The sequence below is a fragment of the Sturnira hondurensis genome, unplaced genomic scaffold (genome assembly GCF_014824575.4).
Source record: "Sturnira hondurensis isolate 20B ecotype Veracruz unplaced genomic scaffold, ASM1482457v3 Scaffold0022017, whole genome shotgun sequence".
Classification (NCBI taxonomy): domain Eukaryota; kingdom Metazoa; phylum Chordata; class Mammalia; order Chiroptera; family Phyllostomidae; genus Sturnira; species Sturnira hondurensis.
In genome coordinates this window covers 9,048,120-9,064,895 of record NW_028094648.1, presented here as the reverse complement: position 1 = coordinate 9,064,895, position 16,776 = coordinate 9,048,120, and the positions used below count along the sequence as shown (strand labels likewise).

The 16,776-nt window shown below is 44.2% G+C and overlaps 1 protein-coding gene across 2 annotated transcripts in view; it reads right to left on the bottom strand.

Annotated features, from left to right (window-relative positions):
• CORIN (corin, serine peptidase) overlaps positions 1 to 16,776 on the bottom strand; it is a 193,788-nt gene that overhangs the window by 50,088 nt on the left and 126,924 nt on the right. Inside the window, exons 6-10 of one of the 2 annotated variants that reach the window (XM_037034236.1) lie at positions 16,500 to 16,613; positions 8,095 to 8,202; positions 6,570 to 6,680; positions 4,661 to 4,777; positions 1,532 to 1,639 (exon numbers count right to left, since the gene is read on the bottom strand). In XM_037034236.1, coding sequence (XP_036890131.1) covers positions 1,532 to 1,639; positions 4,661 to 4,777; positions 6,570 to 6,680; positions 8,095 to 8,202; positions 16,500 to 16,613 — 558 coding nt within the window. The remainder of the gene's footprint in view (positions 1 to 1,531; positions 1,640 to 4,660; positions 4,778 to 6,569; positions 6,681 to 8,094; positions 8,203 to 16,499; positions 16,614 to 16,776) is intronic. The other variant, XM_037034235.1, reaches the window with a different exon arrangement.

Sequence of the window (16,776 nt, the reverse complement as noted above, 5' to 3'; positions counted from 1 at the left end):
TGGGGCCTCCGCCACTGCACACACACCCTGAGCGTTGGTTAAGTGTACGAACGAGAGTTACACAGGGCCCTTCCTACAGCTCCCTTTGTTTGACATAACTTTAAATTTTTCTGAATTTTGAAACATTTCAAATATAGGGAACAAAGGATAACACACTCTCCACAGAAAGTTGACACAGGCTAACACTGATTGTTCTTCTGACTTTTTCGAGTGGAACAGTAAGTGCCATTCCATGTCAGACAAGTCCCAAAACTTTAATGGTAAACACAGGTCTTTGAGCTGACACTGTCGCTGTTCGACATTACTCAAGTTCAAGATGAAGTAAGAAATAATTCTGGGAAAGTTCTGGAGCAGGCTGGGAGATAATCAAAGTGAAACAATGAACCCAGAACATATACATATACAAATACACATACACATGCATGCATACGCACACATACATACACATGTGTGTGCAAACACACACACTTAAATCGGTTCAGAGTGTGGAGAATGGCAGCAGGCCTTGGTGGTCCGACTGACGCTCTCTGTACTGCTCTCCCACGGGGAAACGGAAGAGGGCTGGGCAGGGTGCTTCAGCCAGTTACTAAGTGTGCATGAAAATGCAAGACCCCATCAGTCTGGGCTTCCAGGCGCTGCCTCCCTCGATTTCCTTCCCAGACCACTGTTTTCACCCCTTAAGACTCCCTAATGGTTATAGGACAACTCCCAACTGACCCAGAAAAGTCCACATTGACCCAGAAAGGTCACCAAGTGAAACTAGGCACCTAAAACTGGAGCCAATCCTAGGACCCAAGCTCTTAAGCCTTTTAACCTCCCAGATTCCCGTGGCCTTCAGCTGAGAGAATGTTTTAAAGAGGCACTTGTTTGCCAACGGAAAGCAGTGAGTATCAGAGTCAGAATCTTTCTAGGTTTTCTGATTCATTTTCAGTTGCCCTCCAGCATCTACACGGTCCTCCTCTGCACGTGCCCATTCTACCTTCCCTAGCAGCTCCCCTATTTACACCACTGAGAACTGTTACATTGTCACCAAAACCCATTAACATAATGGCTACCAGATCCTTTTAAGTCAGCAAAGTTCCTGGAAAGGTGGGAATACATTTTATTAAAAGAACAGACAGCCAGAGTTTTATGTGGCTATTTAGATGAACTTCACATTTACCTCTTGGACGAAGTTTCCATTTTTGAAGCTGAGCTTTGAAAAGGAAGAAAGATAGCATCTGCCTGCAGATGGAGCCAAGAAAATAATATATAGGAGCTAATGCTGAGTTGAAAGTAATGGCAATGAGATTAGGCAATGCAGATTTATAGCCCACTCACAGTGACACATTTGTTCCTGATTTCGGTTCATTAAGACCATTTTGTGTCTTTTCTGCTACAACATGCAAGCTTTAAAAAAAAAAGAAAAAGAAAATAGGTACATATATTTCGGGAGGGCTTCCAGACTTCAGCATTTCAATGTCAATGCAAAAGAAGCAGGCTGAATGCACACCTTGCCACGGGGATTGCACTCGTCAGCTGCTGTACTTACTACAGTTACTCAGATGGGTGTTGGGGTCACAAAGAGAGCTACCACCACATGAATCAAGGCAGGAATTGTACAGGCATGTTTGGTCGCCTTCTCGACATGGAGTCTGACCTACAGAGGAGGAAGGCACATTCGCTTTCATCATCTGCAAATTCCTTACGCTAGGATCTAAAGGATCGAGAATGTCTGGTGGGGCTGGGCCGTGACACGACTTTCATTTCTTTCCAATTTCTCCGAAGGCACTGAACACATGTTGAAAAGGTGCTTTCTGGATTAATGTTCCTGGTAACTAAATACAACACGGTTGTTCCAAAAGGATTCTATAGGAATGAAGACATGAGAGGCAGCCTATCCTTAAAAAAAAAAAAAAGGTGGCTGTTGCTTTTAATGAAAAATAAAAGATAGGTTTTCTATTTACATAGGCACATGTACTTGATTACAAGTGAAATTTGAGTGATTTGAGGGAGAAGCCAATATAAAGATACTGACATTTTGAATATTAAGTGATATTACTTTAAAGACTTATTTACTTCCAACTCTAGTCTTGCCTCTAAAAGAAAATGCTCTTCCTAATAGTAAGTAGGGTGTCAACACCAACACAATAAGGGTACTTAATCATGGTACAAGCCTTCCGCAGCTGCTATGCCCATTTTCTGTCTGTCCTTGGAACGTATCACTGGCCTAGCCGTGACGACCTGAGAACTGGGTTTCTTGTTTCCAATGAATGACAAGAGTAAAGTCAGCCTAATGGCTTTTCCTTAAGGTATGTAGAGAGGAAACTGGTTTTCCCATTGATTTCCTGGTCGTGTGCAGATTAAGTGGATAAGGCAATAAATTACTGCCCATTCTCTTTCCATTATACTCAGCTACTTCCAGACACACCATCTGGAACCTGGAAAAGGCATTGCTAAGTATCACGGCACTGTGCGGACACACACAATCATTCTTACCTATAATTCTAAGACAGTGTTCATTACATTGCACTCTTTCTTCTTCCCAGCACCAGTAATGCACAATGCATCAGAGCCTTGTAGGAAAGAGACGGCACTCTTTTCCTTTTGTGAATGGCAGTAGAGTCAAACTCGTTTTGCAAGGTAAGCCAAGCTAATTTCCATGGGTTCAATCTCTTAAAGACAGCATGCATTCATTCTGTCAGCACATGAGTGACTGCTGTGTGACAGACTTGTGTGACAAGGCACTGAGCATTGCAGATAAAAATGGGTGCTAGTTAATGCTCTCACCAGGGATATCATCAGGAACGAACCTTATCATGCCATGTGATCAGTGCTGCTGAAAGTACATTTAAAAGCAAACAAGGGCAGTAGGCAAAAGCTTCTCAAAGGAGTTTTTCAGGTGGATGGGGAAAGTTAGGATGAGAGCGAAGGATGGGTTCCCCAGGCAGACAGCAGAATATGCAAAGCCTCGGGGTGGGCCAGTGTGGAGGCTGAGTCACTGGAGCCTAAGGGAGACTAGACAGGAAGGCAGAGAGCCCAGCCTGAGGCTTGTGAAGGCCTAAATTTTCACTACAGCACAAAACCCTGGGGGCAGTGGCCCCAGCCTCCCTCTTCAGTTCTGTCTGGCAGAGCCAGCCAGCAATCACGGTAGACAATTATTCTGCAGTAGCAAGCCCCTCCCTCTTCACACTCTGCTCTCTAATCCAGTGGTCTTGCCCAGGTACCCTAAACGTGTTTTGCTCCTTCGCTCCTTGACACATTTGCCCAAGGGGTTCCCTGTGTCTGAAACACTTTCTCCAGTCCCATGCTTCTCTGTTAAGGGTACTCATTCTTCGGATGTATTTCCAACATCTCTTCCTCAGGAAAGCTTCCCGGAGGCCCTTTGACGGAGTCATCCCACACCCAGCCTCTTAGCACCTGCCTATCCCACACACTCATGGGCCTGACGCACAGACTACTGGTATCACGTCCATCTTCCCCAGGGCCTGAGAGCTGGTTTGCTCGCCACCAAAGTCCCAGTGGTTGACCACGTATTGGCACCACGATACACATTTACTAAGTTGAATTCATTAGAGTAAATAATATAAAGATGCTAAAATTTTACTTTTGATCCATTTTATCATGTGACTTTCCTACATCTCACGCCTGTGAGGAAATAATTTATAAATCCTGCCATTGTATAGTGAAGAACCAAAAATTATTTCAAACAGAGTTGAATTATGTAGGAAGAAAGAACAACCTGGTCCAAAGGGAGGTTCTTTGTTGATACACACACAGACCTCACGGCTAGAAAAGGATTCCCCTCTGAATCCCGAGCCTGATCAAACTTAGCACTCTTTCTGTAGTTTTTAATGTAATAAACCTGTGATGAAAAGGCTCTCCCTTAGGTCTAGAATGTTTTTCTCATGAAAGCTACTCTAATGGTCAATATTCATTACGACAAAACTAATTTATCTGCAGGAGACTAATGTCATTAGCTGGTGACAGATAGATGTGCTTCAACCTAAAGGCCGTATTATAATAATAGCCAACACTATCTGAGTTCCTGCTATGCACTCTGAAGCAGTCTATATTGTATTTATAGACACAGACACTGAGGCAAAAGGGATTAAGTAACTGGCCAGCCAAAGGTCACAGATAATAGGTAACACAGCTGGGCTTTCAACCACAGTCTTAACCACTAGGCATGATTGGCCATGGGCGATGGGCGATGGGCGGGGCGATGGGCGGGGCGATGGGCAGGGCAAGGTCCCAGACACACACACAGTGATCTCTAAGCCTAGGACGGGTCTCGCCAGCCTGGACTGAAAGATGCTTCTACGCAAACTGGGGCCTAAAACAATCAGTGTAAAACTTTCTTTTCTGACAATAATGGCCACATTTTAAAACACCAGTTCATTGGGAACTCCCCACCAGTTCATGGGGAATCTCCTCCCCCTGCTGCTGAAGCAGTTCCCCATCACTCTTCAGCCTCGGGAGTGATGTTGCCGTGTCAGTTGCCAGAGGAAATCCACCAGAGAGGGTTTCCTGGCTGACCAGTGAGTGCTGTGAGGACCACTGCTCGGGCAATCTGGACTTCTTCCTGTGGGAATCCTACTGAAGCCTCCTGTACCTTGGTGTCCACCCCCAGGGACAGGTCCACCAATGGGGCGAGTTCCAGGGCTGAGCACACACTCACCGTAGCTGCAGTTCTCCTCGTCGCTGCCGTCCTTGCAGTCCTCGTCTCCATCACAGCGGAAACTGCTGGGGATGCACTGGCCGCTCCTGCACTCCACCAGCCCCTGGCTGAGACAGGCTGGGAAAGGCCAGACTGGCATTCAGTTACACATTAGTACTTCTGTCTACAGGTCACAGAAATGGCTCCTGCTCACCTGGCCTCGCCAAGAAATGACGGGCCCTGAATATCTGAATGTTCTGTATAAAGGAATCAATACATCCCTAATTTTTAAAAATCTGAGTATTTTTGAAATGGAAAGTTTTCTTTCTAAAATGTCTTGGGTCGTATCAAACCGCACTAACTACAGATTAACCTTTTTGAACACCCTCAGGATGGGAAGTAGTATTAGTGATGGTGGGAGTGAATCTGCTGTGACAAAAGGCACCACTCATTACAGGCTTATTGTAGGGCAGTGACGTTGCCAGCAGTGTTGTGATCTGATCTCTAATCCTCACAGCAAACCTGCAAGGCAGATACTGTCGACCTGGTTAGAATAGAGAAACTGAAGCGAAGCGCAGAGAGGCAGTGGCTGTGTCAAAGGCACACAGCTGCCGGAGGGTCAGAATGTGCGGGCAAGCTTGGCAAGCTTCTCCCCCCCCCCCCCCCCCCCCGGCCCCAGTGTTTCATCCCTCACAACCCACCCTAATGAACCAATGAAATAAGACGCACCAAAGAATGTGTACAGCACCTAACCTACAATAAACACTTTATTTGGACACTTGCTCATGACATTGACATTTTAAAATGGGTGGGCTAGAGGCCATTAATCTTCCAGTTCTTAAGTGTTGTCTAAATTCTATCATTACTGTCCTCTAGGGCATCAGAAAGCATTTTTGTATGACCTCAGTCTTCTCTGAGTTACTGGCGAAGATTGAAACTCCCTATTATTGAATCAAGGCTGAACACCTGAATTGTTATACTTGAGCATCATGTCCTTGCTCCTTCCAGATCAGTCAAGATAGAGTCTGCCCTGGTCCACTGTGTGCCGCTAAGCAAAGACTCAGGCGATATTCTAGTTCACGTTCAGTTCAGGAAAGGGGAAAGTAGGGCGTTGCATTTATTAATGTATATGATTTTTATTATATCAAAATAAAAGCCACGCACCCTGCATTTCTATCACTGCCTCACATTATAGGCAAATTAAGTATTCCGTCTCCTATATCATCTTTTTCTACTTTTATTGAACAGCAAAAGATGGAATCAAAGTTTAATTCATTCAACCATGCATAAAATGCATCATGTTAACTCTTTCAGGACAAATTACTTGCTTTTAATACCTACCTGCTTCTACTCAATCATTTTGTATTACTCTCTTCTGAGGGTACTGTAGTTTGTAGAGGCAAAAAAGTGAATTCACCTCCACACTTGATTTTATCAGCTAAACAGTGCAGCCGCCCCCTGAGGCCTGTTCACTCACCCAGAACACAACACGCTTGTAACGGTGTAATTACTGCCCCAGTCTCTGCTTAAGTCTATCAGAACACTGAAGGCTCTCTTTTGTCACAATTTCCTCCACGTTCTCCCACAAATCGTGCCCGAGAACACGTTTGGAGGCTCCTGCTAGGAAGCTCAACCCCTCACACACCGTCTGTGAAGAAAAGCCCCCCGGCCTCCAGGTCGAACGCCCGCTTTGACAAAGCCACGGGTGCAGAAAGGAGGCACCCTCCCGGCCGGACCAAGCACATGACGCTGGGCGTGGGGAGAAGGCACCACCCTGTGGCTGTCCCCACGCACTCGGTTCTCTCTCTAGGCGAGGACCAGAGTGTAAGAATCTCTCCCTTCGAAGGCGTTTAGACCCTGAGCCCTGAGCACATCGGCCGACACAGGAAAGACACGGAAAAACAGGAAAGCGAAAGTCCTCGGCACTCACAGCAATTGACCTCGTCCGACTTGTCCGCGCAGTCGTGGTCGCCGTCGCACACCCACTCCACCGCGATGCAGCGCCCGTTCCCGCAGCGGTGCTCCTTCGTGGGACTGCAGTCTGGAGGGAAGGGGGTGTCCACGAGAAGGCGGGGACAAACACTTGGGACTGTCCGGCTCGTGGCTCCAACCGAAGAGCCTCTATTCCGACGGTCCCTCCAGCCTCCATCACGCTCCCAAGACAGGCTGGCACAAGCCGCCTCCCGCCCGAGCCTGAGTCCCACGAGGCGACCCATCTGTTTGCTGGGTGAGACACAGTCCAGCTTTCTCAGGACCCCAGTTTGGATTTCTGCGGTTTTTTGTTTTGTTAATGTTTCCCTTTTTGTCACACTGTCTCAAATTTTATTTTGTCTTTCTTGGTATAATCCTAAAAACTGAATATTTTCTTTTTCTCCTTTTTTTTTATTGTTGTTCCAGTTGTCTCCATCCCCCCAACCCGACACCTCTCCCCCACCTCGCACCCCCCCACCTCACACCCCCCCCACCCTACCCTCTTCAGCTTTGTCCACGTGTCCTTTCCACGTGCTCCCTGAGAGCCCTTCCCCTTTGAGAGGTTCACAGCGGCTCAAATGATCACAACTGTGATTGGGATCTCACAAGGCAGAGACCTGACGTGATGGACCTGTGACAGCTTTGCCATGTTTTCTGACACCCGCCACTGTGAGACGCTCCTCCCATCGTATTCTTCCCCCTGCTCTTCCCTATATTCTCTAAGGCTAACTGCGATCTCATGTCACGTGCCCAGGGCCCCTTGGCGTCCCAGCTGGCCCTTTGGTTCATAGCACAAAGTTCCTGTGTCACTCAATGATAGCTTACATAAATAGGTTCAAGCTAATCACAAAGTCAAGTAGGTAAATAAGCAAGATGAACTTTGCTGATTTTAATTTCACGAAATGGCATTCAAAGTTGAACATGACCCTTTACAAGGTAGGTTCATTCTTTAAAAGGTAAGACCAGATGTGTGCATAAAATTAATGTGCTGTCTTAACCCTACGTGTCACTGGTACAGAAGTCACCTCTGTATCGCTTACTGAGCAAACAAAGGAGGGGTCTTGGTGACATATAACGAGGGGGATCGAGGAACAACCAATGTATCTGTCTGCAAAGTTTTGCTCAAGAGCTCAGACTCTAAACATGAGCCACAGAAGAACCAGACAGGAAACAGAACCCTTTCAAGGAGATGAAAATATTAACATGAGAACTCCCTGTAGCTGCCTTTCCCCTCCACTTCCTTGGCCTTTCCTTAGTATGGCTGTGTATGCAAAAAGCATGATATTTACACACAAATCATGTAGAGATTTTTACACACATTTACACATAAGACATCATTGAGACTAGCAGTTGAAAAAACCTCCCCTTTCTAAAATTAAGAAACCAACCACTTTATAATTGAACCTGCTAGTAATCACACTAATAAGCTACAAGTTTATTGGTTATGAATTTCTATCATTTTAAACGAAAATGTTGCTCCTTACCACAGTTCTGTTCATCACTCAGGTCCCCGCAGTCGTCATAGCCGTCACACACGAGGCTGTAGTTAACACACTTGCCCGTGTGACAGTGAAACAGACCCTCACTGCAATCTGCAAAGGAGAGAAACCGCTCGCGTCACTAGCACAGACCACGATGTTGCGGTGGCGCTTCATGTAACAAACGCATAGCCATGAGGGGAAGCCACTGTGGCAACACGGGTCACATCTACTGTTTTTCAGGTGACGAGACCGTGGTAGAGGGAGATCCAATGACTCATTCAAGGTCACAGAACAAGTTACTGCAGAACCAGGACTAGGACCCTCTGGCTCCCAAGCCAGTGCTTTTATCACTTTCTGAGTCTTTACATGGTTTTCACTTGATGTCCCCTGAAAGCTCCTTTATGGTAAAAAATGAGAAACGAAATTCTCAATCCATCATAGTTCCTAATGAAGCTCATGTTCATACAGAATCAGTGACTTTAATAGAGGGTAAGTAGTTACCTCCTTAAAATCTTTCTTTCATAATGAAAGTCTAGTTTTGTCCATGGTAAGCATAAGCATAATGGAGAGAAAAAACTTATTTAGATTGTGGAGTCATTACTTACTTTCACACAAACATTATCCCTGAAGTCAGTTGAGGGTTTCATAACACGACCTTTAAATAAGCAAGTACTGTCCTATATCATGGTGGTGAGATAAGAATGAGAGATACGTAAGCTGAGGAAGCATACAGTTTAATGTCGGAACACACAACATGCGAGGCATTTTCATAAAAAGATAGGTCTTGCACTTGGGCAACCAGAGCTCCTATCCCGGCTCTGCCATCTACCAGCTGTGGGGATTTGAGTGGATCACTGAAAAATCGACGAATCTGTGAACCAATCTATGAAACTGGCATGAGATCAGGTACTTAACAGGGTTTGAAGAGACTAACAAAAAAATGTATATAAGATACAAAGACAATTCAATGGGAACAGAATATTCTTCAACAAATGGTAACAACTTGATTTCAAATGTATAAAATCTTCAACAATTAGATTTCAAGTGTACAGAATGAAACTCTGACCTTTAGCTCAAACCATACACAAAAATTAGCTCAAAATGGATCATAGACTTAAGTGTAAGAGGCAAAATTATGAAGTTTCCAGAATAAAACATAAGGAAAAAAATCTTTGTGACCTTGGGTTAGGCAAAGAATTCTTAGGTATGCCAGCAGAAGTATATAGGGCATGAGGAAAAAAATTAGTAACTGGACCTCACAAAGTCAAAAGTATTGTACTTCTAAAAATAGTATTTATAAAAATTAAAAGATAGAGAAGTCATATTCTGAAAAAATATTTGCAAACCATGTATCTGATAAAGGACTCACTCCCAGTGCATGTGGAACTCCTGCACTCAACAATAAGAAGACCCCATTACAAACTAGCAAAAGACTCGAGTAGAAAGCCTTTACAGGAGATGTACAAACGGCAAATTGGCACTTGAAAATGTATTCAATATAATTAACCATTCAGGGAATGCAAATAAAAACCGCAATGACATGCTATTACATACCTCCAAAATGGCTACACTAACAAAAGACAACGCCACCTACTGGCAAGGATTCTGAGAAACTGAAACTCTCAATTTCTCTTGGTGGGAATATAAAAGTATAATGTCACCTTGTAGAGTGGTGTAGCAGCTTCTTATAAAGTTAATTATAACCTTATTATGATTCAAGAGTTCTACTCATAGAGATCTACCCAAGAGCAACGAAACATCTATCCTCAGATACTCACAGATATGAGTGTGTGTGTGATCGTAACAGCACTATGCACAGAAGCCAGAAAAGTGGAAGCAATCTAAACTCTCAACTGGTAGACAGATAAGCCCAATGTAGCAACTCACATGATACCACTATTTAGCAATTAAAAGTATCAAACTACTGGTATATGTGACAGAAGAGGAGAACCTCAAAAACGTCATGCTAAGTGACAGAAACCAGACATGAAGACTACTACATATTGTGCGACCCATTTACAAAATTCCCAGAAAACACAAACTTATAGAGATGGCAATCAGACCAGTGGCTATCTGTAGCCAGAAGTAGCCGTGTTTACCTGGGGACTTGACTGCAAACGGGTGTGGGAGGAAGATGGTGGGGGAGATGAAAAGTTCTAGATGTGGATTGTGGTGATGTTTGCACAACTGTATAAATTGACTCAAAATAAATGGAGTAAGTTCATAATTATTCCTCACCAAAACTGTAAAAATGTTATATATATATATATATATATATATATATATATGTCTTCATTCAATAAGAACTAGATTTCCTAAATGTTTTATCTTTTCCCTTATTTGAAGAGAATTATGTGCAAAAGTAGTTTCATAAGTCTGGAGAGAGACCCTGGAAGGTGAGCAGAATTTCAGTCGTGCAGATGGAATGAACACTCCGTCAGGCGTCAGGTAGCGGGAATGAGAAGAACCGGGAGGAGGTGGGAAAGGAGGGCACATTTGGGGATCAGTCTACTAGTCTGATGAAGACCAAGAATCTAGTGGTCAACAGGGCAGTCTCCTGAATTCCCGCCGACTGCGTCCCCTGTAGCAGAAGCCTGCATTTCAGACAACAAGTTCTATTCTTCTAAAACTAAGTTACTTAAATACTTTCAGAATCACATCCTTTTAGAAACAGCATGGGCTATAAAGATGATCTGTTCAGCACCTTCATTAAGCGGGTATATATGTGCACGCACGTGTGGATAACATATGCTCAGACTCATACACGTGCATAAATTTGTAAGTATTCTTTTTCATTTCCCCCAGGCTGAATGATTTTCAAATGAGATTTACCATCATAAGGGAAAATATAAAAACTAAAAAGAGGTTCTAGTTTTACTTTGACGGAACTGTACTATTTCCTCCCACTCAGCAGAGGGCGCTAACTCCCCACCCTGCAGGTTACTGCTGACTGGGACCACTGCACATACACTAGCTGAGTTGAAAACAGTTATGACATTTGTGTTCTTGCCCACCAAACAGAGTGGGGGAATTTGTGCATCAATATACACACATTTCCTTGGGAAGCTGTAAAAGGTCTTTTTTATTTTTGCTTTGTTTTCATCTAAATTACTCTTGTGGGACCTTTTGAAGCAGTATGCTAGAATCAGCAATAACCGGGGTTCTCAACTTGACCATTAACGCAAAAGTACTTGCATTCCCCCAAAGTGGTGGTGGGGTATGGGGGTGGCATATTTTAAACCATACAAGTTCGTTGTGTGTGTGTGTGCGTGTGTGTGTTTTATTTTGTTGTGTTTACAGCTGCATGCCTTCCTTCTTTTGATTATAGGGCTGGGGCATCAAATACTTCTTTCAGAGTCTAACACACCAAACATTTCCAAAGGTCCGCATGTCCTCTGTGGGGCCTATTCTAGGATCCCTAGCAATTCGCACTAAGACCTCATTTGAGATAGTTGTACATTAATGCTGTCATTTACTAAATCATTTCGTAAATGAAGATGACCCAAGCATTAAAGAAAAAATTCCTCATTATTCACACAGGTACAGATTCAACTTTCCACTGTTATGGCTTACTTGGCTAGAAGCCATTCTCAGAGGCTAGATACAAAGTTAGCTACCCCTGGAAAACAGTGTGGGACTGCCTCGCTAAGGCTGGTGTCACTACCTGACGCACTGCACAGCCAGAAATGCACAGCAAATGGCAAAGATCACAGTGCCTCCTTTGATTGGAGTAAATGTTTATTTGGACTGAAAAGAAATGTTGTCAGCACAATTTGGGGCCAACCAATCAGACTTCAAAAGCTGCTTGTTGTGATTTTCTTGCTCAATACAAGTATAATTTTACATGACCTGAGGTAGATGTTTTTCCAGATACAGATTATTTTTCTTCATGAGAGCTTGATATTAAATGTTACTTCTGAAGTTCTTTCATGTCAATATTTATTTCAGTTTGGCATCTCACACTATTAACTTTTGTTTCTTAAAATTATCATTCAATTAAGGGAGAAAACTAAAGAACAGAAAGCCTTTTATCAAGGGTTCCGCTCAGTTTGCTTAATCTCTACGAGTCTGTAAACATCAATGTGTTGCCTCATTTCAAGATTCAAGTATGGATGCCTACTTGCTAAGCCCCCGCATTTTTAGATGACCAGAGAGTACATGGTTTGCCCCGGGTTACACAGCTCATTAATAGCAGAGCTAGGAGATGAGGCCAGGCAACTCGCCTACTAGGACTCTTCTGACTGTCTGACTTCTGTCTCTAGCAGAGGGCTTCTCAGTCGAAGCACTGCTGCCCATTTGGACCACAGTCTTTGTTGTGGGAGGGGACACCCTACGCACTGTTGGGTGGTTAGCAGCATCCTTGACCTCAACTCAGCAAACTCAGGTGCCAGTAGCACCACTCCCACCCCGCCCCACCCCTGGCTGTGAGAGTCAAATCTGTCTCCATACATTGTCAATTGTCCCCTAGGTGGCAAAGTTGTCCCCGATGGAGAACCACTACTCTACAGTACCCAAGAATCACCTCTGTCCAAAGCCTCGCTCTAATCCCAGTAATCCTGCTCTCTTCCCAACTCACAGGATCTACCTTTCTGTGTACACCACTCCCCTTTTGCTGTGTGACGTCTCTACTACTGTACTGTTCTGAAATGCCACATTCAGTGATCTGTATGTTTCTGTTATTACCCGGATGGGACTCAAAGCCTCATGAAGGAAGAAACCATGTCTTAACAGTCTTTATATTTACTAGGTATTTAGAAGATGCTTCATATATAGCAGGGGTTCAAGAATGTTCAATAGCCCTGACTGGTGTGGCTCAGTGGATTGAGTGCTGGCATGTGAACCAAAGGGTCGCCGGTTCGATTCCCAGTCAGGGCACATGCCTGGGTTGCAGGCCAGGTCCCCGGTAGGGGGTGCGCAAGAGGCAACCACACATTGATTTTTCTCTCCTTCCCTTTCCCTAGCTCTGAAAATAAATAAGTAAAATCTTGGGAAAAAAAGAATGTTCAATAGTTTGATCGATTCAGTATAACCCAATTGCCACTACACAGAAGTGAAGTTTCCAGACATTTGAAGCTAATTCCTCCAGTATAGAATGAAGTATCTTTATTATTTTGATGGAAATATTTCTGATACTTACTTGCAACCCTGTCTTAGTAAAAAGAATACAGTAAATGAAGTCACTTGTGATGATCTGGAAGCATCATTTGGAAAACCACCTTAATTAGAATCCCAGCACGTGGGGCTTTCTGAAAACGCTGTGGTCTAGTCAGTCTTGATGACGAGGAAAAGCAGAGATGGAGAAGTCACAGAGCTAGAAGCTTTCCAAATAAACTTTTCTTAATTTTCAAAAATCCTTTGGCTATACCATTAAATTGTTCCAGGTGGTTAGAAACCTGTTCCTCCTACAAATACTGAGGATGAGACGGGTAAACATGACAGAATTAGTTCGGAGAGAATGTGAGGAAGCAGTCGGAGATGCCTGGAGTGCTGCTATAATAGGCAATGATCTCCCAAGCATAACAGAGCATCCAAAATAATTTTTTTCTATCATATGAACGATCAAAATAGAATCATTTAACAAATCTGAATTTTTATGGACAGGGACAAGCCAAAGGCAGCACAGTTCAGAGAAAACAGCATTAGATTTGGACACATTCAACACTGGGTTCAAATCTAGCACTTGAAACCACTGGTGGATTTTTCCATTGCCTTAAGCCTCAGCTCCGTGTCTGTGCAGAAGGAGACAAGAATACCTTCTTTGTTGAAAACTAAATCAAATCATGTAGGTAATTGCTTCTAGCACAGTTGGTTAGGGACCTCCCAAATAACATATCCCTTCCCTTCCTTTCAGTAAAGGCAGTCAGTTCTCCTCCTCCTCCCGTCTCTGCCAGAACCCTCGGGAACGGGCAGAGCCTCCTGCTCCCACTGGGAATGCCCAGCAAAACTCCCTCTCCCCTCGAGAGTATCTCACCTGTGGGCTGCCCTCCTGCTCTGGTTTGCATCCACTAACTCAGATTGAGGCTATTCCTTCACTACAGGGCGAGGACCCCAGGAGGATGGCATCTTCCATGAACACACATGCAGAAACTCCACAAACAGAAGCAGATGGCCTTGCAGAGTCAGAAACAATGGCATGCTGAGATCTCAATGCTGACTGAAGCATTTCCACAGATTACTATTCTGAGGAATATATTTCCTCAATGGACCAAACTAGGTCGTTTTTGAAATGCGTTCACGAGGAAAGCCCCTATCCTCTGTAATAAACACACCAACTCCTCAGGCACTGCTAAGTGCCTTCCAGAAGAGTAAGATCATCTTTCCTGGGCACTGGGGAAAATGTACTCCTTCGAATTCAACTCCACCAAATGCAGCAGGAAGCTCTTACTGTTTGAAGGGCAGCGCTCAGGGCAACAGAGGCCGGTAACGGGAAAGTCCCCGCTGGCCCACCAATGGGGGTAGAGACACGTGCAGAATTTGAGTAATGGCTTAACTTGGGCCGGAACGGAGAAAGGAGCAAGAGATTTCACCGCCGTCCCCACAAATTGGACAGGATTCTATTGAACTGTTTTCAGTCCCCTAGTGTGGGGGCTCTGCACACTATTTCCTTGTAAGGCCACAGCAATACTCCCTAATGTAAACACACATCCTATAAAAATGTTTTTTATGTAAAATGTCTGCCACAGGTTTTCCTGAAGAGGGAATTCCAAATTATAAAAACAAAAGTCTTAGTGAAAACACAGGCGACATAACTGAAGTCCCACAGGATACTGGACAGCCTGCAACGCAAATCAGGGCCTGAGCGAGTGAATGAATAAATAAAGGTGGTGGTTTGTATAAACAAATAATATTTATGGGAATAACAATTTATATCCTTTTTAACGGCAGGATTTCTTAGAACCTTTAAGCACAAATATGTATTGTAAGTATCTAAGAAGCAGATCGGGTAGACAGCAACTCTCAAACTTACTCTTTTTTTCTCAAGGATTTTTCAAGAGTCAGGTACTATGGAACGCCAGTTCGGGAAACCCTGACCTGAAACATCACCATGTGAGACGGCTTCCCAAATTTATGAGAAATGAGCATCCTAACCCTTCAGATGGAAGAAAAGTTGGCCCACCTGGCAAACAGAAGAATCTCAAATATAGCCAACTCCGAGCTCTTATAAAGTCTTAGCAACTTCTACAAGGAGTAAAACACAGCTTTCCCCACGGTAACTGTTGCTGCCATATAACCATGAAAAAGTGACTAGAATACAACCGCCTATGGTTCTGTTTTGGATGCAGAATCTACATTGTATCCTTGAGGCTAATTTCCCCTTTTTATCCATTGCAAAACTGGAAAGTGACTTGAAGTCTGATACGTAATTGTTATGGACTGAATGTTTGTATGTGGAAGCCCTAACTCCCGACATGACTATATATTGGGAGACAGGGCTGATAGGAGGTCATGTAGGCTGAATGAAGTCATAAGGATGAGTGAGGCACTAACCCAGTAAGGCTGGTGCCCTTGTGAGTAGAGGATGAGATACCCCCCAACCTCTCTCAATCTCTCAATGTCCCCCCCCAATAGCTTCCTCTCATTCCTCTTTTACTCCTTTCCTCTCCCTCTTCCCCCCTCTTGTGCTCTCTCCCTTTAAAGAGGTTACGTAAGCACACAGGAGACAGCGGCTGCCTACAGGCCAGGAAGAGAACTCTCACCAGACACAGAACCCTGTTGGACCTTGATCTTGGACTTTCCAGCCTCCAGAACTCTGAGAAACAAATTTCTGCTGTTCAAGTCATGAAGTCTGTGGTATTTTATGTGGCAGCCCACGCAGAAGAATATATTATTGGTCAAACCACAGACCAACCCAGTGAAAACAACTCATCAAATCAACGGGAAGTAAACCGAGGGAGCTTAAGGCTAAATCCAGTGACCCGCAGATTTAAAGCAGTTAATGCCATTGACTGTGTTCAGGTTCAGAGGGAGCACAAACAAACAAGAGGCTTTGCCTCTGTGGAGTCATGAATGCCAAGAATCACGAGGGTGAAAACTTTTCCTATTAAAAATGCCCTTTTTAAATAGCTGACCTTTATACTTGTGAAGCTTTAAAAACAAAAACAAAAATCCTCACCCAAACAAAATAAATGAAAAGCCTTCTCCTAATTTTAAGGCACTTTGGGAAAAAACACTTCAATCCCAGACCGGTTCCAAGGAGGCCTCAAGCTGCTGAGTGTGTAATGAGCTCACGACTTTGAAAGGTGAGCAAACACTGCTGGCCTCGGGCAGGAAGATAAACACGTTTATGACCAGGAGGCTATGCAAACGCTCGCGGTTGTCAGGATGTGACAATGGTGTGGCTCTGGTTTCTAAGCCCCCGAATGGAACCCCTGTCCTCCCCGACGACCCCCAAACAGCCCGTCACCTACTGCAATGGGCCTCATCGCTCCAGTCGTCGCAGTCATTGTAGCCGTTACATTGCAGTTTCCTCGGGATGCAGATGCCACTGCCACAGAGAAAGCTGTCGCCCCCTCCACAGAGCACTAAAAAAGGGCAGAAAAACAACGTCAGAATGGGGGTTTATTTTGGTGTTGCCTTTAAAATTAGCAGACACAAAGGAACAGGAAGAAAACCTTCCCTTGCTATTCAACAGATTTGTTTCTAAATTCCCTCAGTTTCATTGTCTCCAGTTTTCCTTTGGCCCTC